The following is a 22,291-nucleotide window of genomic DNA, read 5'->3' on the forward strand; positions in this document are numbered from 1 at the left end:
CACCAACACTACAGATGACCGACCACGTAGTGGAAGACCAAGAGTCATCACCCAACGTCAAGATCGTCAGATCGTGCGACAGCATCTTCAAGATCACTTTGTTACTGCTGTGGAAACTGCTCGATAGACCATGGGGACACACCAGCGACACATATGTGCAGACACCGTGCGTCAACAATTGACTAGCAGACACCTCCACTGTCACAGGCCACACCGATGACCTATTCTGACACCACGTCTTTGCCGCCACCAACACAGCACCAGCATTGGCGCCACCAGCAGTGGAGAAGAGTCCTCTTCTCAGACGAGAGCAGTTACTGTATCTCAACAGCAGATGGCAGAGAGAGAGTCTAACGACATTATTCGGATGCTTGTGTTGTTGAGAGAGACTCGTTGGGTGGTCCGAGCATCATGGTGTGGGGTGAAATTGGTCTTGCACAGATTTATGCTCTGTATTAAGGCCAAAATATATTTCTAGGTTTAAAGGGAAAGAGCTGTACCCTGTAAACACATTAGTTTACTTTTTCTAGAACAACATGGAGTGAGTGAGTGAGTGAGTTTATGCCGCTTTTAGCAATATTCCAACAATATCACAGCGAGGGACACCAGAAATTAACTCCACACGCTGTGTCCATGTGGGGAATCAAATTCGGGACTTTGACGTGACGAGCAAACACTTTAACCACTCGACGACCCCACCGCCCAATCAACAACATGGAATTTCTTTGGAACGCTCCTCTGTATTCATATTAAGTAAACACACTGTTGAAAACCAGACACTTGCAAAATGAATAGTGCCCTATAAACAATTTGCTCTCTAAATGTTTTGGGCCTAAGGCCTTATATTTAAAAAAATATCGGTCTGTCTATATGTCTGTCTGATTTGATAACGAGTTGTTCAGAAATGTATTGACTGTACGCTTTATCGATTCTTGCTCCAAAGTCTGTATGTATTGGATAAATGTTATTTGATAGTGTATATTGTATGTAGTAAACATTTCAATTCATTTTTTCAGGAGGTTTCGTCTGCATCGTGATGATGGAGGAACAACTCTCACAGTGCAGGGAATACAAGTACAGGCTACAGCCGCTGATGAAGGAACTAGAGGATGCTGGAAAATGGGAAAAATTGTCACGTAATATCTTGCCAAAATACGCGTTTGACAAGAATGGTGTTATCTTTAGATTTAGGATATGTTAATAGAAGATAATTGGTAAAGCGTATCTTATTACCTAGGTGGTATAATGTTCCAGGTATTGGTGTATTTCCCAGTACCCTTTTTTCCGACCCTTCGCACAAGCTAAAACCCTATTTTGGGTTACAACGTGATACACTTATGAGGACCATAACATACCGAAACCAGGAAGATATGTCAGAATTTGCCGAACCCCAAAACTCATCTCAAACTCAACGTACCCATGTTGGGAATCAAACCTGGGTCTTCTGCATGACGTGCGAATGCTTTAACCACAAGGGTACTGGACCGCCCCTCTGAAGAAGGAATACCTGTAGTAATAAAGTCAATATCTTTGATCCAGACATCCTATTCCTGTTTTGCTGTGATAAATTGAAAATATTTCAAAGAACAAGAGTCAATAATTTATAGGAGACAAAATAAGTTTCTGAGAATTTGTAGCCAATAAATGACACAAAAAGGACGAATGTTAATTTACGGGGCCTGCATGAAGTGGCAGTTTTCCCATATTAATCATACTATCTGTGAACAGTATAACTATTGCAAAAATATTTATTAGAGTCAGATTTCAAATGAATCATCATTCTCTTGGGAATGTGCCATCTGCACATACCTGATGACCCAACGCATGATGTATTGCACTCTAGTTTTTGCCAATAAAATTGATAGTGTATTTGGTATGCGCTATGTGATTCAGGAACGGTTACCTAGTGCAGCTTTGACCCTTATTGACATTTTCATCCCTTTTTGGACAAAACCAATACGTCATGTCATGAAATATATATTTCGTGACTTAATTGAATAACAACGTGACACAATTAAAAAACAACGTGACACAATTAAATAACAACGTGACACAATTAAATAACAACGGCTGCTCCATATTGTAATTGACAGCTAAGAAAGGGAGATCAGTTCACGCCTTCCAGGTTTTCATCAGAAGTAAAATGTTATCTGTGATAACTGACTTCAATTATCTGAAATGCGATACAGATAATACTTGTGAGTGTTCTGGATGTATTTCTTATTATTGCTGATACAAAACATGTATTTAGGTGCAATGACAAAGTCACGGCAAGTGAAAATCTCAAGTTAACATGCCACAACCTTCATTTGAGTACACATATGGTTGTCATAAGTAATTTCATTGGACCTGAGCCATTTTTGTTTCCGTTTGCAAAGTATGCATGTATATTGCACCATGAGTTTTATCGTAAGTGTTTGATTAGCTGTTTCATTAAAATTGTAGATTTCATATGAACATGGAATGTTCGCATATTCATCCTAATTGAACGTGGGACGATTTATAGCCAGAGATTATCTGGAAATATGTATCGAGATGAAGAAAAACACCTTTCAGCAAAGTAATTTTTGTGGCAGGCAATCATTGGTTCAATAGAATGTCGGGAAGAAGTTGCAGAAAAACATTCCAATAAAATCCCTCCACCCCATTCACCACTCTTATGACTTGTGCCATATGTTCCCGTTTATTCTCTGGTGTTGACTTACCTTTGTTTGTGTTTGTGATGGGTGCCGCCAGTGAAGCACGACACGCTCATCTTTTCAGGAACACCTTGATCATCACTATTTGATAGTGATTCTAAGGCACGTATTTATAGAGATTTCGTATGATGAAAGACATGTTTTGTTTCTTTGATTAATAACATGCATCAAGAACTTACCCACCAGGATGACAATCTTGGTTGTGCCACAGTTTGTCTTAGTTGCTTACAGGTGGTTAGAGATTATCTTATGTTTACCTTATGCGAGCCCTGTCCTCGTGAGTATGTCCCTTAGATTGTCTGATATGTGGATGTTGATCATGTAGTGCACTTGTGGAGCCCCTTGACAAAATAGAAAATTCAGATAACCTATAAAAAATGGAATAGGGGCCTGAACAGGAATCATATGTACTGGTTACACCAGCGAACTAACTTTGCCATTTATAAATAGCTTCTGTGGTCACTCTTCCTGGGGATTCACTAACATGTACGTCAATGATAGCAACACTCAATAGGCTAGCCACGGATCCATAAATTGGCTCCTTCGTGGGATTGAATTGTGCTCTGACCAGCCCAAGAACATAGCCCAACTGCTTCTCGACGTAAGCACTTAAATCTTCTTGGGTCAACCGAGGCACCATACATTCTGCATCTCTCTTGACCATCATCACCCCCTAAACAGACTTGAACGGTTGATGGAGGGTCATGTTGCTCAATTTTTAGCTTTCTATTTGAGTCGTTTTGTGAGAAAGTTCATCCTCAATACTAAATTGACATATTTGTTGCATAATGCATTCGATGAGGGCGCCAATCTCGCTTAAATACTCACACTTACCTCTAAGGGGTACCATGCTCTTCAGCAACTATGAAGATCTAATCAAGCAAAAGACTACTCTATTAATTTTATTGAATTGGTTCCCAATCGGCTTCTCGCATCTTTTTTAATCCTTGCTATTTTTAATTCTTCTTTCTTCATCCAATTATCTGTGTGCTACTTGTAATCTGTTAACTGTTAATGTTAATCTGCTGCTTATCACAACATATTATGTTATATATTCCTCTCAACACTTTGTTGTTGTCACTCCAGCTTGATAACGGTGTAAGAATCTATATCGAGATGTGGCTATATGCAATAAACCAGAAGTTGATATCCATAAAGTTGTACGTTTTCTTATTTATTCACCAACTTCTAGAATACCAATCAAACAGTTAAACTGAAGTCGTTTATTGTAATATTACAACTTCAGAAGAAATCAAGTGAAACTGTGTATTGTGTATACAGCACATGTGCATACAGACACGGTTTCAAATGAACAGGATGATGCATCAAACGTGATGGTAAAATGTCGGGACATGTCTCCAAACTTTCCAAGGACTGGTTCTGTTCACTTGATAAACAATATGTGTCACTTGGACCAGTTTCAACTTTCATACTTTTCACAAACTGGAAGTGTGTATAACTTTGTTATTAAGCAAGCCAGAGGCGTAGGACTTTCTCTTGCCAAGTTGGGAATGTTTGAGGTCAGCTGTCACCTGATGTCACTGTCAAAGGGTACATGGTACATGTGTCTGATCTAAACGTTTCGGACCATTAAGGAAAGATATATGGGGAATGGGCTAGTTTGGTTTTGCATGTAATCAAAAGACCTTTCTAGTTGTAAATGTAACAAGGGAGTCTTAAGTAGCAACAACCAAGTGTGAATACAATCAATCTTGCTTTTAACAACGATTGTTTTCTATTTCCAAGAATCGAGGAGCGATTTTTTACAAACTCTAAGAACAAAATATATTTTTCAAGCATTTACGGTAACCGATTATTTATTTCGGAATCATCCGTGTATGCATTCTGAATGAATGTGGTTTTACCATGACGTATCTTGAATGTTTTTGTGGGTTTGAAATCATTTCCCAGGTTTCATTCAGTTTGTACAAAATAACTGACTGAAACATTGACTTTAATATATGTACTTATTCACATTACACAACATGTTACATATGTCATACATGTCATAGAATTTCTTCAGATCCAAATTCATTTATATTCATCCAATTGGGTTTTTTTGTGCATTTTCTCGCAAATATGATGAAGCTTATATGAATACAAATGCTATATTACAAGTGCCGCTAATATGTAACATCGCAAATTCTGAAATTGTCACACACAAAAATTCAATGTATTTCTCAAAATATAATTAAAGTTAAGCCTATTTCCCAAAATGTGTATACGAGTCGTTAATTATAATTCTACCATCAAACAGAGGTAATAAATCCCAATAACCATTTCTGGTTAAAATATTCTATTTAACACCCACATGAGAGCGTAAGCTATTATTTATAGAAAAACTATTTCTTGACAGTAATTGTCGGCAGGCGTTTTTCAATACTGTAAACAGGGAATTTTTTGCGACCGTTTTATTATTGCGAGTTTTGCGAATGAGACTCAATCGCAAAAATTTAAAATGCAAAAATAAGTATAAATAATACATATATACTTTATTCACTGCAACACGTCATCAAATGTTGAAATAGTCAACCAGAACCACAAGTTACTCTATAAGTTAAAAACACAAATTAATGCAGAATGGTCACACAATAAATCACAAATGACAGTGTAAACAGACCAATTAGTGTCACTGTTACCTCACATTAATCCTGCCTTCTTCCAACCTCGCTTGATTGCGTCAGTGTCCTTTGCAATTTTGTCCACACAGGAAACAAGCCATCTTGCGTGAATCGGTTTCATGACACTGGTCAACTTTCCGGCCAACTCAGATTAACTAGCTTCGGAAAGAAGCTGTCTATTGTTTGGTAATCGAGGGGTCATCTCAACAAGGCAACTCGCAAAAATATATCGTCGCAGTATTGTCTTTGGTGTGGTATTCTCAATATTTTAACGGCGCAGAAATAAAGCTGTTTACATTAATTTTTTGAACACTTACAGTTTATGATATGTATACGTGCCGTTACTACAATATTGAAAGTATGTATGGCAATATATACTGAACCGCAAAAGAAACGTCACCATGGATAGAGATATGAGAAACCTTATTTGTCCAAACACTGTAAACATACTTTGAGACATATAAAAGAAATGAAACTTGGCAAAACTGATCATAAAGGTTGAAGTTAAAGTGTCGAAAGTTCATAAAGTGAAAAAGTCTCGGAGAAAATGGCATCACAAGTCAGTATCTCGTCTGTCCGCCATGTGCATTGATGACTGCCGTGCAACGTCGATACATGGAATGGATGAGGCAGTTGATGAAGGCCATAGGCACTTGAGCCCACACTCTAAGGAACGCCTGACGCAGTTCAGCTGCAGTTGTTGGACTTGGTCGGACGTCATTCAGCTGTCTTTGAATCTCGTCCCACAGGTGCTCAATGGCATTTAAATTGGGGCTAAGGGCCGGCCACTACATGGTTCTGATGCCTCTCTGCTGGAGAAAGTCTCTTGTTGCTCTCGCAGTGTGCACGGGCGTTATAATACTGAAACTCGTGGTTGCGGTGACGTGCCAAATGAGGTATGGGGTGTGGTTTCAAGACTTGATCAATGTACCCAGCTGCTGTGACATCATTCCCTCTCCCTGGACTGATGTTCTGGAAGGACCACAGGGCCGACCCTCTGTGCAAGACCAGTTCCACCCCACACCATGATGCTCGGACCACCCCACAAGTCTCTCAAATACACAAGCATCCGGGTAATGTTGCCAACGGCGTCGCCAGACTCACTGTCTGCTGTTGGGATACAGTAAAGGATCTCGTCTGAGAAGAGGACTCTTCTCCACTGCTGGTGGCGCCAATGCTGTTGCTGTGTTGCCCATTGAAGACGGTCCCGGTGATGACGTGGTATCAGAATGGGTCCTCGGTGTGGCCTGTGACAGTGGAGGTGTCTGCTAGTCAATCGTCGATGCACAGTGTCTGCACTAATGTGTCGCTGATGTGTCCCCATGGTCTGTCAAGCAGTTTCAAAAGCAGTAACAAAGTGATCTTGAAGATGCTGTCCCACAATCTGACGATCCTGACGTCGGATGGTAACCCTTGGTCTTCCACTACGTGGTCGGTCATCTGTAGTGTTGGTGGTCTGGTACCATTGCTGGAGCCTGCCTATGGCCCTAACGTGGACTTGAAATGCACATTCTATTGACGTTATATTCTAAAACTAATCCTATGTCAAGTCTTTGAAAGGCATTTAGAAGTGATACACATAAGGAAGAGAATGCATTCCATGCAAAAGTTGACTTTTATGGAAGCCCCATCAATTTTCACTACCCAAGAATGGGTATAAAAACATATACGTTAACGGGATTCCATATGCATTGTTTAGCATCATGCTGACAACAACCACTTAGAAAAACAACAAAATTATGCAAGTATTTAACATTATGAAATGCCACGCCTGTCCGAAAATGAGCGTCTGCGAGCCATTGGTACGCTTGAAGCAGGATCGAGTCAACGTGATGTTGCAAGACAATTTAACGTCCACAGAAACACCATTTGGTGTTCATGGCAACGTTGGCAAAAGACGAATGCAGTCAGAGACCATCCTTGGAGTGGCAGGCCACGTGAAACCAACAATCGACAAGACAACTGGATTCGAACAACACACCTACGAAATCAATTCCAGCCAGCAACAGTGACTGCAAGATGTATACCTGGCCTTCGATTAATATCTTCACAAACCGTATGTCATCGCCTTAGATGTGCAGGGATTGTTGCCAGAAGACCCGCCAGACGTCCCATTTTGACAGAAAACCACCGTCAAGCACGTCTACAGTTGTGCAAACAGCGTCTACGCTTGACGGCCATGCAGTGGGGAAAAGTTCTTTTCATTGACGAGTCTCGTTTTCACCTCAGCCACAGCAATGGACGGATTCGAGTGTACCGACGTCGAGGTGAACGTTACATCAATGATTGTGTCATGGAAGGAGATCGGTTCTTGGGCGGCAGCATTATGGTATGGGGTGGGATTACAGCAAGACAGAGGACCTGTTTGATAGTGGTAGAGGTAAATCTCAATGGACAGCGCTACCGCGACGAGATAATCGGCCCTGTTGTTCTACCGTTTTTGCGTCGTCATTGACCAGGCACTACCTTTCAAGATGACAAGGCCCGGCCTCATATTGCTCGACTTGTTCAGGATTCTCTTCAACAAAACAACGTGAATGTCATCCGCTGGCCGGCTTGCTCCCCTGATCTCTCACCAATCGAGCAAATGTGGGATGAGATGGATTGGAGCCTTCGACGTCAACCACGTGTTCCACAGACACTCCAGGAACTTTGAAACATGCTCCAGCAGATATAGATAGATATCCCACATGCCTTTGTGCGACACCTGGTCCATTCCATGAGACGAAGATGTGTTGCTTGCATCGCAACCAGAGGTGGACACACCCTATTGATTTGTAAATTGACATTTTGGCATGTTCATGCTTTTTTATGAAATCACGCATTTTCTGAATTCGGTATGGCAAATTAAACCATTTGAACACTTACAGGAGTCTTTTATCTGTTGCAAACCGAAATTGTTTCAGATTTGATAAAAAACATAACTTTGCATTAAATCTTATTCAATGTCACAGGAACTGTTCAGTTTAGATGTTAACTCCTCATAATAAAGAAGTTGACATCCATAAATTCTCTTCCCTAATCCTCTGTGTATCAATATAATTGGTAAAATATGTGGTTATTTACTGATGTCTGTGCATACCGATTTGTGGATTAACCTTTGTGCTTAACTTAGGAAACATTGAAGCATTATGTTTTATATGTACTATGTTGTAATACTTATATACTGAAACATGTCTTATTTATGTTATGTAGTAATACTCCCATTGTAAAACGTCTCTGTTTGACAATATGAAGAAAGGAAAAAGACAGGGCATCAACAAGTAACAATGATAAGTCTGCTTATTGCAGCCTCTTTTCCTCACTCATCCAGTATATTCCTCTCACCGCATAAACTCACAGAACAGTAACATCACTACAACAGCTGGTACATGTAGCTACATATACAATATATTCCGCATCAGTGTTGATCTTATTTTCATATCTATCAGCGATTCCTAGCTGGTAAATTGTCCTCCCACAAGCAAGTGACACACTGCTGTGCTGGAGCAGCTGCATATTTAAGACCTGCCGCAATAAAGCTGCAGCCACTTTAAATCAAACCAGTACAGCATCCTGTGGTTGTTTGTCTTTGAAGAGAATTAGATAAGATCGAGGGACCAGGTCGTTTCGGTAAGTCGATATTTAGTTTATAATTGTCACAGACATGACTGACGTTTGAATTAGTTTTACCTACGAGGTTCCAGGACACAAGCAGTTGTACATGTTTAAAGACTAGGATCCATGTTGTTATGTTTCTCGGGTAAAAAAAAAGCGTTAAAACCCTTTCTATTTTCATTCAAAATCTCTGCTAAAAGCCGTTGATAGTACGATTCCGACTATATCATGAAAATGTGTAAATCAATCCCTTTCAACAAGGTGTTCGCAACAAGGTTAGCGTATCCTTCCCCACCGGTGGTGCCCTCAAACACATGCAAGGGCAGGTCAATTTTTCACATGAAAAAAACACGGGAACATATGGTACAATTCAAGGAATTGGGAATTGCATCAATTATAATTTTGGTCACTGATGTGACAAATTTGGAAATGTCCTCCACATGACTACAATAAAACGTTTTGAAAGCTTTACTGAGGCCTTGAATGCTGTAAATATGACGCTCTTTGAAATCTTGGTAAAAAGACCATGCTCTATTTTACCTCAAAAGTTGTGAAATGTAAACAGGCTGCAGCTTCTGGATTATTGCTCGACATAAAGGGAAAGTTGACTGTTGGAAAGTTGAAGTTATCCCTCTTGTCATACAGGCTCACTGGTCCCCCTTTATTTCTAGTTCAGGTGGGTAAATCAGCTGAAGGAAACTGGCTATTGAACGATATCAGATCATCAATATACTTGAAGCTTAAGTCTATATACTTCTTAGCCAAAGTTCCTTGTTTTGAAATCCGAGAAGAAAACCTGTCTCGGTTTCACAATGAAACGAATTAGTCAAGGAGATGCCCAAGGGGACACCTACTACTTGCCTTAATATCTTTTCCACAAACTTCATGTTGATGTTACACACATATTATTCACATACTGTTAACATACTGGCCTTATATATGGCATTATTGGATATGACACCAAGTTCGTTGATCAAAGATTGTACTGATGCTTACATCCCCGGGAAGATCCGGGCTAGAATTGGTAATCAGCGGCCAATGCTTGTCATAAGAGGTAACCTGGTTGATGCATGTCATCGTATCACAATGGCATATGCTTCGAATTCCACCAAAAATCTCAGCTGAATCCGTCGATCCATTAAATTATAAACTATTTATATAGACCACAATGACGTGAGCTCGCACGGATGTCAGGTAGCAACTGTTGTGACCGATCTCCAGACTGAACATTGACTATTCAGAGGATCGACACCCCCTTGTGCTTTTGTAATTTGTTTATTTACAAAAGTCGAAAGTTATTTAACTTGTTAATGTACTCAGTGTGTGCAGAGATCATATATCCCCTTCAGAAATAGTAGGGAATCATGAAATATAAATGTTCATATTAAGTATTAGAACAAAGATAAACATCCTATGCAAGGACGTTTCTATCTGTAAGATTTAACACCAGAACACAGGCTATAGTTTTACGTGCCTATTTTTGTAACTTTCAAGAAAGGTCGATTGATCTCTGTGGATCTTTATTTCTGACAATCTGATTCATTCTGCTTATCATATTGTAACTTGATTTCAATGATTGTTTGTGTAGTGAGTGAGTGAGTTGGGTTTAACGCCGCTTTTAACAGTATTCCAGTTATATCGCGGCGTGTCAGCTTAATGTGGGAGGAAAGCCCGAAGTGATGCAGGTCTCGGACGTTTACCACTTTGGTGAAACCCACGAGCACAGGTATGGTGCTGACAAACCTAGAAACATAATCGGGGCGAACCGGGATTCGAACCCACAATCACAGGTTTCTGGCGTGCCCAAGGGACGCAACTCTGCATAGCGTATCGCGGCGCCTTAGACGACTGGGCCACCCGTGCCCCCGATTGTTTGTGTATGAACTAGCTATGCGGCGTGTGTAACGCGCTGAGCGTCTATGAGCTATTGGCATGCTGGAAACTGGCAAAAGTCAGCATATGGTGGCCAGTGTGTTCAATGCTTCAGAGTCTATGATAGGCAGACTATGGACCAGGTACCAACAAAACCAAAATGTTGACGATCGACATCGTTCAGGGCGTCTCAGGTCAACAACAAGATTGATCCGAAACCACACTCAAACTGCGATCTCAAACCACAAACCAAATTGCTCGAAGATTTCATCAGGGTTTAGGAGTATAAGTTACGGGTCAGAAGATTAGAAACCTACATGCAATTCACCTCCATGCTAAATGGTCACGTGTTGTGACGCCCCTTACAAACCGCCATATTGCCAACAGACGTCAATGGTGTACACATCCACCATGTTTTCAGATGAGTCCCGATTCACTTTGCACTTCTTCCATGTCTGGCGACGTCGAAATGAATGTTAAGCCAATGTCAACCTGAGACCTCATGACAGATTCGGCAGTGGATCACTCCACACCGTATTGTGCAAGAGAGGGTCACTGGACAATACTATCGGGACAACATACTGATACCCTTTGTTGTCTGGTTTGCAAGGTGTGTTGGCTGACGTTTTGAGTGGGTGAGTGACTTGAAGTTTAACGTCACATCGGCAATATTTCAGCCATATCGTGACGAGACGAAATTTGAAATTGATGATATACATTTTAACTGTGTAAAATTCTGTCGTCAAAGCACAGTATGATAACTAGAATATCATAGATGTACGTTAAACTAGTTTGAGAGCATGTAAAAATAATTAACAATCAATAATACAATATAAAAACGGGCTTTAGATTGCCACCTTCTAAAGGCACATCACCACAATGGGGACCATGGGGACTTACAGTAAGTTTGCTACCTGCATGGACCCCAGCAGGATTTACATCATCCCTTCAGTTGTTGGCAGTGGCTGACGAATTTTGCCAAACATTAAAAGGACACATATGCTACGATTAAAAGTGTGCCAGAAATATATATATTTTGAAAGAAGTGGTCTTACATACCCTCTCAGAAGGACAATAATTTACACTACTTAGGCCCCCTTCGAGCATTTGGAACTAACAATATCAGCTACTGATTTATACAACCAATTGTAAAAGTTGATCTATTTATTTACAAAATATAACAATCAAAATTTATGAATCAAGTCGATTTCCTTTAAATAACCACGAATTAAATGAGAACCTAACTGATTAAAAAGATCCATGATGGCTGAAACTTTGAAATACTTATCTACTTATCCCATGTGATGGTAAAATCACTACAGTCAAGCAGGACATGCTTGAATTGATTGTGATTCTTCCATCACAAAGAATGCAGAATGGAGGGTCTTCACCTTTTAATAAATATTAATGAGTATAACTACAGTGGCCAACACGACATCGTCATAAAATGACCTCTTCAAATCTGGCAACCAAGAAGGTGTAACCGATATATGGTTTTATTTGATGTAACTTATTCATACCTGCTTGGGTGTCCCACTTCTTTAGCATCAGATCTCGGATGTAACATCGAATAAAAGGTTTGTAATCATTGTATTGGATAAGAAGTGGTGTCGCAGATTGGTTGAGTGCTTCTTTTGCTGCAGCACCAGGCATTATGTTGCCTTTTATGCCCATATGACTGGGTAACCAACAAAAGACGATGTCGTACTTGCCAGTTGAAAGATCGTTGTAAAGTTCTAAAATATCTAAAATATTTGGATGAGTCGAAGATACATTATTCAGTATCTGAAGACAAGAAAGAGAATCAGAAAAGATGAAAAACTGTTTACATGCAGACTGTCGTTGAATGTATATCAAGGCTGTAACGATAGCATTGGCCTCAGCAGTGAAAATAGACCTATTGTCTGGTATTCTAGATGATATATTTTTGATCCAATGACAGTGGCATTTGCTACTTTGCCCCCATCCTTGGACCCATCAGCCTCCACCAGTGCATTGGAGAAAACCAAGACCCCTCAACACCAGACTCAAAGAACATCGGACCTCTGTTAACAAACTTGACCTGAAATCCGCTATTTCCGAAAACATCCTAAAGAACAAAAACCATAGCATCATGTTGGAAACCACCAAAGTCCTGTCTACCAACAACTGGCAACAAAGAAAATTACAAGAAGCCATTGACATCAGGAGACACCAGCCAGCAATGACCAGGGAACCTAGCTGCCTAGTGCTTGGGACTTATTGCTTTGCTCTTTGTCGGAGTTAATCACGTAGCTGGCGTCAATTTGCCCTTTGCTATGTCCATTCCTTCACCTATTAGTGCTAATTACCCCCGGCCTCCCGTTTGCCCAGTGTCCATAAGCTATTACTTATTTATGATACTTAAGTACTGGCTTCCATACTATCAGAGCTAATTACTGTAAAGTGTTGGCTTCCATTGTCTGTTGTTAATCACCTATCAGCGCCAATCATCTGTTGGCTTCTCTTGTTAGTTTCTACCCTTTGTAATTTTCTTCATTTTGGTATCTTATTAATTTTGTTGTCCTTACATGTACATATATATCCTCTCTGCCTCATGGCATTAATTCACCTGATGAAGGAGTAAGCATATACTCTGCAACGTTTTGTTCCACATAATAAAGAAGTTGACATCCATATATTCTCTTCCTTATGTGTATCACTTCTAAAATGCCTTTCAAAGACCTGGTCAATAGTACTTCGATTTTTGCGAAAACTACAATGAATATTTGTAATAAGATCATTGGTTTCTAAAAAACATACTAGTCGACTATTAACCATGCGTTCCATGGTTTTACAAACGCAGCTAGTTAACGAAATAGTTGATATTTAGATGCATTGGGATGATCCCGACAAGGTCTTGATATAGGGATAACAATGGCATTGTGCCACAAAGGAGGAAAGTGTCCTGTTGTCCAAATATTATCAAAAATAATCAGAAACGTTTCAAGACATGGATTGGGTATGTTGCGGTATCATGGGCTTGCTCTAGGGCAGTATTGAGCTCATGTAGTGAAAATACTTCATTGTAGTCTTCACCATCATCTGGATTAAAGTTAATAGTTTTCTTTTCTTGTTGATTTTTATGTTTCTGAAACTGGGAATAAAAATTTGATGATGAAGAATGTTTAGCTAAAGCTTCACCCAACTTTTTAGCAATGTCATCTTTGTCGCTAAGAGGACCATAGTCATCTTTAAGATGATGAACGCCATAATCTGAACCTTTCCCTTTGATTTTTTGTACTATGTTCCACACCTTTGTCATTGGCGTACAGGAATTAATCTATCAAACAAAGTTTTTCCAAGACTGTCGCCGGTTTGATTAAACGTACATGGCACTATTTATCTTACATTATTTAAATTGTGAACTGTAGGATGACGGCGAATGTATTTTTCCAATCTTCCTCCTACACTTCCGAGCCTGTTTGCAATCATCAGTAAACCATGGTTTACGAATGTGTGGTTTAACAGAGGACCAAGGAATAGTTTCATCATCAATATTATTCAGTTTGTCCGTGAACAACTGATTAGGATCAGGGACATTAAAAAAAATGTCAGATGTCTGTTTGTCAGTACAAAGTGTCTGAAACAATGGCCAGTTGGCCCTGTTAAAATTCCACCTTGTAATATGTGGATCATCACTCGGGTTAATAGCTGAAAGTATTTCGGGAAATGGTCACTTCCACACAGGTCGTCATGGACCGACAATTCAAATTCGCTATATATATTTGGATCTGTGACTGATAAATCAAGAGCAGAATATGTTTCACTAGCGGGATGTAAATGTGTCTGATCCATCATTAAATATGCATAAATTGTTATTTGAAATGAAGAAATTGTTGTTGGTATCAGTACTTCCCCCAAGAGGGTTATGACGATTAAGGTCACCCATGATGATACAGGGTCTTGGGAGCTGATCAAACAAATCCTAGAGAGCCGACTGCTGAAGAGTGAGTGAGTGAGTATGGTTTTACGCCGCTTTTAGTAATATTTCAGCAATATCACTGCGGGGGCACCAGAAATGGGCTTCACACATTGTACGCATGTTAGGAATCGAACCCAAGCCTTCAGTGTGACGAGCGAACACTTTCACCACGAGGCTACCCCACCGCCCCTGGCTGCCAGATGAAAACAGTTGCGAGGAAGTTACTTTACTTTAAGTGTTTACTGTCTATGTATATTTCTCTCTTCTTTTTCAGAAATGGCAGAAGAGAAAGCAAAGCAATATGTTGAAAACAGTGCACAAGATGATGCTACTGTTCTTTCCATGGTTGATCTGGTTCACCGTGTTGGGATCAGCATGCAAGAATCCGTTGAATACTACTCTAAATGGGCAGAGAATGGAAAATATGATCAGGTACACATACCGTCAGTGAGTATGTATCCCATTTCTCCCATATTTAACACAATACGCATCCAACATACTGATGTACATTCAGGTAAATATTCGCGGCAAATGACCTCAGGTATGAAAGACTACAACTATCCGCCCATGAGGATCCGGCATAGAATAGGTCTTCAGCAACCCATGCTTGCCGTAAAAGGCAACTAAAACTATCCGACATACATTGGTCAGAAGGTGGGCCACCATTTAATTTTTCTGGAGAGGCCTGAGATGTTTTTAAAAACAAGAAATGTTTTTGTGTGAAAGGAGGAGCCTAGTAATGTAATATATTCAGCTCACACACCGTGTCCAGCGGACCCGTGAAGATCCGGGGTAGAATAGGTCTTCAGCAACCCATGCTTGCTGTAAAAGGTGACTATGCTTGTCGTAAAAGTCGACTAACGGGATCGGTTGGTCATGCTCGCTGACTTGGTTGATGCTTGTCATCGATCCCAATTGCGTGGATCGATGATCATGATATCAATCACTGGCTTGTCTGGTCCAGAGTCGATTATTTACCAACCGCCGTCATATAGCTTGAATATTGCTGAGTGCGGCGTAAAACAACAAACCAAACCAAACCAAACCGTGTCCAGCGAATAGTTGCTTTTTTGTGTACAAAACACCAGGTTGAACTACTTGTGTCCAGTTATTTCTGAACAAATTTCTTGTATGAAGAAATCCCAGAAAGCCACTCACTCCACACGCCCACCAAATAATGAATGGACCAAATATTGCTGACATCATTATTATCCTGCAGACAGTCTTGCTGCGATATTTTAATGCCCTGTGTTTTTTTCAGGACATATGTCCGAAACGTTACCAGGGACCTATCATTGCTGCAAGTGTTCTTACAGAGCATTTTTGTGACAAAATCCCCGACATGAAAATACTAGACGTTGCTGCGGGAACAGGACTTGTAGGGAAGGAGGTACACTTTCATGCACATGTCCTTCATCCAACATGGATGGGTACCGGTGACCCTGTCATCAAAGGCGCCGCAATTTCCGGTGATCGTTGGTTTCACCCTTGTTATGATTCTTGATTTATTGTGTCAGTATGACGTCCACTGTTTGCGATTGATTGAAAATTGAAAAAGAATTAAATGATGTCCCATACATTAGCCTAACATCGACCTGGTGTACATGGGGGAAGATCTGTGAGTCAGCAATGTTCACCTTGAATCCGGCGGGCTATAAATAATCCGTCTTAATTGACCGAAAGTACCAGTCCCAAGGGTGGGCCGAGGGCCAATTCTACCCGATGTGCCAACCTAAGTCAATACTTCACCACCTTATGATGTTATAATCCGGGTTGGATCCCGACGGCATGGGACGTTAATACTGATCTGACAACCACTGGTTGTCTCGCCATGTCTCGAGTATCTACCATCTGCCGTGATATAGATGGAATAATGATGACTGTCGTCATAAAACAACCAATTTGAACCTCACAAGAGTACTCCGTTCATTGTGTTTATCTTCCTTTAGATATGTTTATCGTATCAGAACGATCAGAACCATCACACGTTTCTCACATTCGTATCCCTTAAAGGACAGATATAGCTGTACCACAAGCGTATTATCGATTGACTTTTACAGCTTCAGGCTCGAGGTTTCAAGCATTTGGATGCCCTAGAACCAGCTACAGGGATGCTGGAACAAGCCAGAAAGAAGAAAATCTACACCAACCTGTACTGTGAGTTCCTGGACGGCAAACGACTCCCCATAGAGGACGGTGAGGAACATTTTGGGTTGTGGCATACTGTATCTCTAAAATACTGTAAATGTAGTTACAACTTGTATAGCCTGCCTGTTAAAATGACTTGCTATGCACAAGGCTCTTCATTAAATATATTGAATAATAGATGTTGGTCAAAAGAGAATTAATGTTGTTTACCATGGAAGCCAGAACATGTCAGCTGTAACAAATACTGGGAACCTATTCAAATCCAGGTTGTATAACACACTGCAAATTTTACAAGAACGTAGTACTTTAATTTAGAATAGCATGTCGTTTATTCATCCGTCCTGCATTGTTAATTAAAAGAATATCCTTTCATTTGCAGACACATACAGGGAAACAACACTGCAAATATTACAAGAACGTAATACTTTCATTATAGAACAGAGTTTGGTTTATTTATTCTTCTTGTCATTTTTAGGAATATTACTTCATTTGCAGACACATACAATTGCTGTGTAACATCGGGGGGTATGGGAGAAGGACAAATTCCTTGCCACGGGCTACACGAACTAATCAGAATAACTAAACCAGGTGAGTTGAATAGAGAATGAGTACATCAATGCAAATGACCTGTGATATATATTTGTGACAATTATGCAAGGATCATGTTCTTCTTGTGGAAGAAGTGGAACAATGAGCGGGACGAAGCATGTATATATCTTCAAATGGAAACAAGAAATTCATGTGATAACTGCAATTCATCATTTAAACAAATACATCCCCCTCATGCAACACACTTACTTTTTTGTTTTGAATTTCAGGGCGGCCATGTCTGCCATAATCCTGCTTGTTTTTAACATCTCATTTAATCTGCTGAAGGAGCAATATTTGTTTGTTTTGTTTTTTGGAATATGTAACACATCCTGGGAGAATGTTAGATAAAGACGAGAAAACGTATTTAATGTTGAACCTCGGTTTTTTTTTCGCAAAACGTGTGGCAATCTGCTGAAGGAACAGCATCTGGAATATGTAACACATATTGTCTATAGTATACATCCCATAATGTACTTGACAGGGGGCCTAATCTGCATCGTGATGAGGGAGGAATATCTGACCCATGTCAAGGACTACCACGAAAGACTTGAACCACTGATGAAGAAACTAGAGGAGGATGGGAAATTGAAGCAACTGTCCCGTGAAATTGTGTCTCGGTACTCCTTTGACAAGAACGGATTGGTCTATAAATTACAAATTTGTTAATGAAATGCAAACAATCCCTCAATCCTTTGACGTCATCGTGACCTTGAAAATCGTTTTCCCCCTAACCTGGAGCGATATCTCATATGCTGTTTTTGTTTTTGATGTCCTCTTGTGATTTGGAATATCAATTTACAGTGAACAAAAAGGTAGGGTGTATCCAGTGTGTAGTTACTAACTGCTATCTTAGCATTTCATAAATGTTATATTTTTCATCGTTCTCTCTACAGAGGTTGAAATAAACACATAGAGTTAGGTAAAGTTTTAGCTCTTTTGTGCAAGTATTTCAGTGTTAATGATGCTTTACTGCAGTTCTTTGCAGGAAACACTTTGCGTATCTTGGACAATGTAAGTGTTTCAATGAGAGGGTCGCCCGACTGGTTCAATTGATGACGCCGGATTCTCAAAGCACTGCACGCAACCGTTATTTCTGGTGTAAAATAGGCCATATTTTCTAGCGCATGTGTTTATGATCACTAACAAGTAGCAGGTGTTTCCTGAAATGTGAGCGCACCCGTCTCATTCTCATGTAAAGGCAAGTCAAGTGTTCACGTAAAGAAAGCCGGGAACATCTGCAACAAGTTTTAGAACACTTTATTTAGTACTTGAATGCTATCGTACGACTCTCTTTGAAAGCTTCATGGAAAGAGTAGACTTGATTGTACATCGAATATTGCTCGACATAAAGGGAAATTTAACTGGTCGAAACCTGACATCATCCCTCTTGACATACAGTCTTGTGGATAGTTTTTTCAGGCTGAGTCTGTATGCCTAGGTCTAAATATGAAACAGATCAGGCAGTTTAATTGGACTCCTTTCTTTTTAGTTGAGGGGGCACGGGTGGCCCAGTCGTCTAAGGCGCCGCGATTCGCTGTGCAGAGTTGTGTCCCTTGGGCACGCCAGAAACCTATGATTGTGGGTTCGAATCCCGGTTCGCCCCGATTTTGTTTCTAGGTTTGTCAGCACCATACCCGTGCTCGTGGATTTCACCGAAGTGGTAAACGTCTGAGACCTGCATCACTTCGGGCTTTCCTCCCACATTAAGCTGACACGCCGTGATATAACTGGAATACTGTTAAAAGCGGTGTAAAACCACACTCACTCACTCACTCACCTAATCTTCATTTTATCGTGTTTACTTGCCATATCATCTGGAAACATTTATTCGCCTTAGTTATGAATTTCCAGCACGGTACAATTATTTCAAACAGCTTATTCTTGAATAAGAGATACATCTGTGTACGTAGAGTGTAATAACTACATTATGATGGAATGAGTGATTATTGCTTAACGCCGCCTCAGAAATCCTGCAGCTATTCGTAGAGACCTCCATTATGAGATTGGTATGTGTAGTATTACAGGAATGCATACTTCAGCAACCCATGCCTGCCGTAAAAGGTGACTATGCTTGTCGTAAAAAGGCGACTAACGGGATCGGCTGGTCAGGCTCGCTGACTTGGTTGATGCATGTCATCGATCCCAATTGCGTGGATCGATGATCATGATTTTAATCACTGGATTGTCTGGTCCAGACTCGATCATTTACAGACCGCCGTCATATAGCTGGAATATCGCTGAGTGCGGCGTTAAACAACAAACCAACCAACCAAGCATAAGTGGAATAAGTCTGAACACATGCCATACATACGTTGACACGTCACCATCAACACCAGCCATGGCACATTCACGTTGATGCTTAACGTCCTACAACAACGCAACCACACCATTTTGAAAGAATCCCTCGGACAGTACGTGGGCGAACGAGTGTGGACAGTTCCATAATTCACCTCCTTAACTTCATACTCAAACACTGATATGTAAGAACGGAAAAGGGAAGCCTGAATAGTGATCGGATCCAATGACATGTCGAAGCATGATGTCAGAAGATTGAACATTCGTGTTGTGTGCGAAGATACTGGTCAAACCACGACCTACAGTCAACTTCTTCTTCTCCTTCTTTTGTTGTTTAACGCTACACTCAGCAATATTCCAGCTATGTGTCCAAATGGACACAGAAATGGAAAAGAACGAGTACAGAGGGTCATCAAGTTTTTGACTTCAGAGAAAAGTACTCCCCAAGAAATTCATAAAAGCATGTCACAAGTGTATGTGCCCTAGTTATTCCACTGTTAAACGTTGGTCAGCCATGTTTACGCTGGGAGAAGATGCCTTGGTGATAACCCTAGGTCCGGACGTCCCTCAACTTCCATCAATGAAAATTAAATCAAGGAGATAGAACAACTTATACTGTCAGATAGACGTATTACATATTTCTAAGCCATGGATCTTTTGAAACTATTATTCATGAACATTTACATACATGTATATCTGCACGTTGGATGCCAAAGTGTCTCAATTCTGATCTTGAGGAAAGTAGAACTGACATTGCCAGAGAAAAAATTTAGAGCTGACTGAGGAGGATTTGGACAAACCCCAAAACGGGTGATGAACCAGGGGTCTACCGCTATGATCCCGAGTCAAAACGTCAATGGAATGGCACCGTTCCACTTTTTCCGGCACAGAGAATTACAAATATTATGGTTATTTGTTGTTTAACGCTACACTCAGCAATAATCCAGCTATATAACGACAGTCTGTAAATAATCGAGTCTGGACCAGACAATCCAGTGATTGACATCATGAGCATCGATCCACGCAATTACCTTCAGTCAACAGTCTTTTAATATTGGGTTATTTATTCCAAAAATGTTTTACAAATCAGCTAACGCCACCGACAATAATCTATTGGTACATTAAATATGTATGTATGTAGATTGACAATTACCCGTTATATAAGATCAACAAATGATTTTATCGTAAGCAGTCTCTTTCTCCACTAACGCTTTGAACAGTTTCCACTTTAATGTTTATATTCAATATTCGAACGTCAAGTCTGCATGAATAGTTTACATTATTGTGTAAATAATTACGAGAAAACATTTTCCATAATCATTAAAAATGTCTGTTATTGTCCAATGTCCGATTCCGACTATGTCATGTGTTATGAAAAGCCAGGTTGTGCTCACTACATTACAGAAATAGGGACGAAGAAGTGAGTGAAGACGTTTTTTCAAAGTTGCATCAGCCATATGCAGGGCAATATTATTGTCCATTGTTCGATTCCGATATATGAACTGTACATGTAACACCTAGTATGGTGATCTCCCTTTAGTTACTGGCGATCTCTAGCTCATTTATATATTGTGTTGTTCACTGATACTTATGACTTTTATATATTCTGAACTAGTTTAAAATCGAATCTGTGATATTCTAGTTATTTACTGTCCCTCGTTGACAGCTTTTTATCTAGTCTAAATCTATGTATTATTAATGTACTTCTCGTCACGATATGGCTCAAATACTGCCGATGTGACGTTAAATCTTAACTCACTCACTCACTGTACATGTAACACATTGAGCTTGTGATCATTACACTGTATATACGCATCACATAATTACCGGAATTGGGACAAAAAGTGGGTGGAGACGCGCTTCATGGTAAATTTGCTCACGTGAGGCACCGTCTTCATCAGCTGGTGAACGTCAAAAAATACAACTTCAATCCTTATATTGACAAATTCATAAATCATAACAAAACAATCCATTAAACATCAAACTTTAATTATTGAAAGCGAACTATATCAACGCGGAGAGTCGTGACGTCATCCGTCCCACACATTCCATTTGGAGTGACATCCCTTGGTTTTACAAACGGCAGAAAATGGCGGCTACCACAATGTCATTCGCTTGAAATACGGGAAATGAACGACAGTCAGCTTGCTACTGTTCACCTACGCGAGGTCACCCGCTACTGTCAATAATACACTGTATATACGCATGACATAATTACCGGAAGGGAGTAAGGGAGATAATCACTCACTCTCAGTGATACAGCTTGAATAAGATACGATGCACAGCATTGCAAGGTCAGTGCATGAAAAGGTCTATACTAGGATCATAGCTAAAGAAGATAATCAATCCATGCGCAGTCGTTTATTCTTACAAAATATAGACCGGTTAACTTTAGCGAAAGAAGATGTATGTCTCCAAAACATTTTTAGCTCTTTTAAAAGCAAAATGAACAAATTGCATGGATTATCTACATTAAGAAACATGATCAAGTCACACAATGTGACAGGCGATTGGTTATAACGTGT

The 22,291-nt window shown here is 40.1% G+C and overlaps 1 protein-coding gene across 1 annotated transcript; it reads left to right on the top strand.

Moving 5' to 3' along the window:
• The first annotated feature begins 8,787 nt into the window (after positions 1-8,787).
• On the top strand, positions 8,788-18,340 carry LOC124147167 (methyltransferase-like protein 27). The gene is made up of 6 exons (XM_046517780.2): positions 8,788-8,932; positions 15,007-15,164; positions 15,994-16,122; positions 16,793-16,928; positions 17,376-17,468; positions 17,953-18,340. Exons 2-6 carry the CDS (start codon positions 15,009-15,011, stop codon positions 18,135-18,137), a joined length of 699 nt encoding a protein of 232 aa, XP_046373736.2. The 5' UTR covers positions 8,788-8,932; positions 15,007-15,008; the 3' UTR covers positions 18,138-18,340.
• The last annotated feature ends 3,951 nt before the right edge of the window (positions 18,341-22,291 follow it).

The sequence above is a fragment of the Haliotis rufescens genome, unplaced genomic scaffold (genome assembly GCF_023055435.1).
Source record: "Haliotis rufescens isolate VD_foot unplaced genomic scaffold, xgHalRufe1.0.p SCAF_39, whole genome shotgun sequence".
In the NCBI taxonomy this organism is placed as follows: domain Eukaryota; kingdom Metazoa; phylum Mollusca; class Gastropoda; order Lepetellida; family Haliotidae; genus Haliotis; species Haliotis rufescens.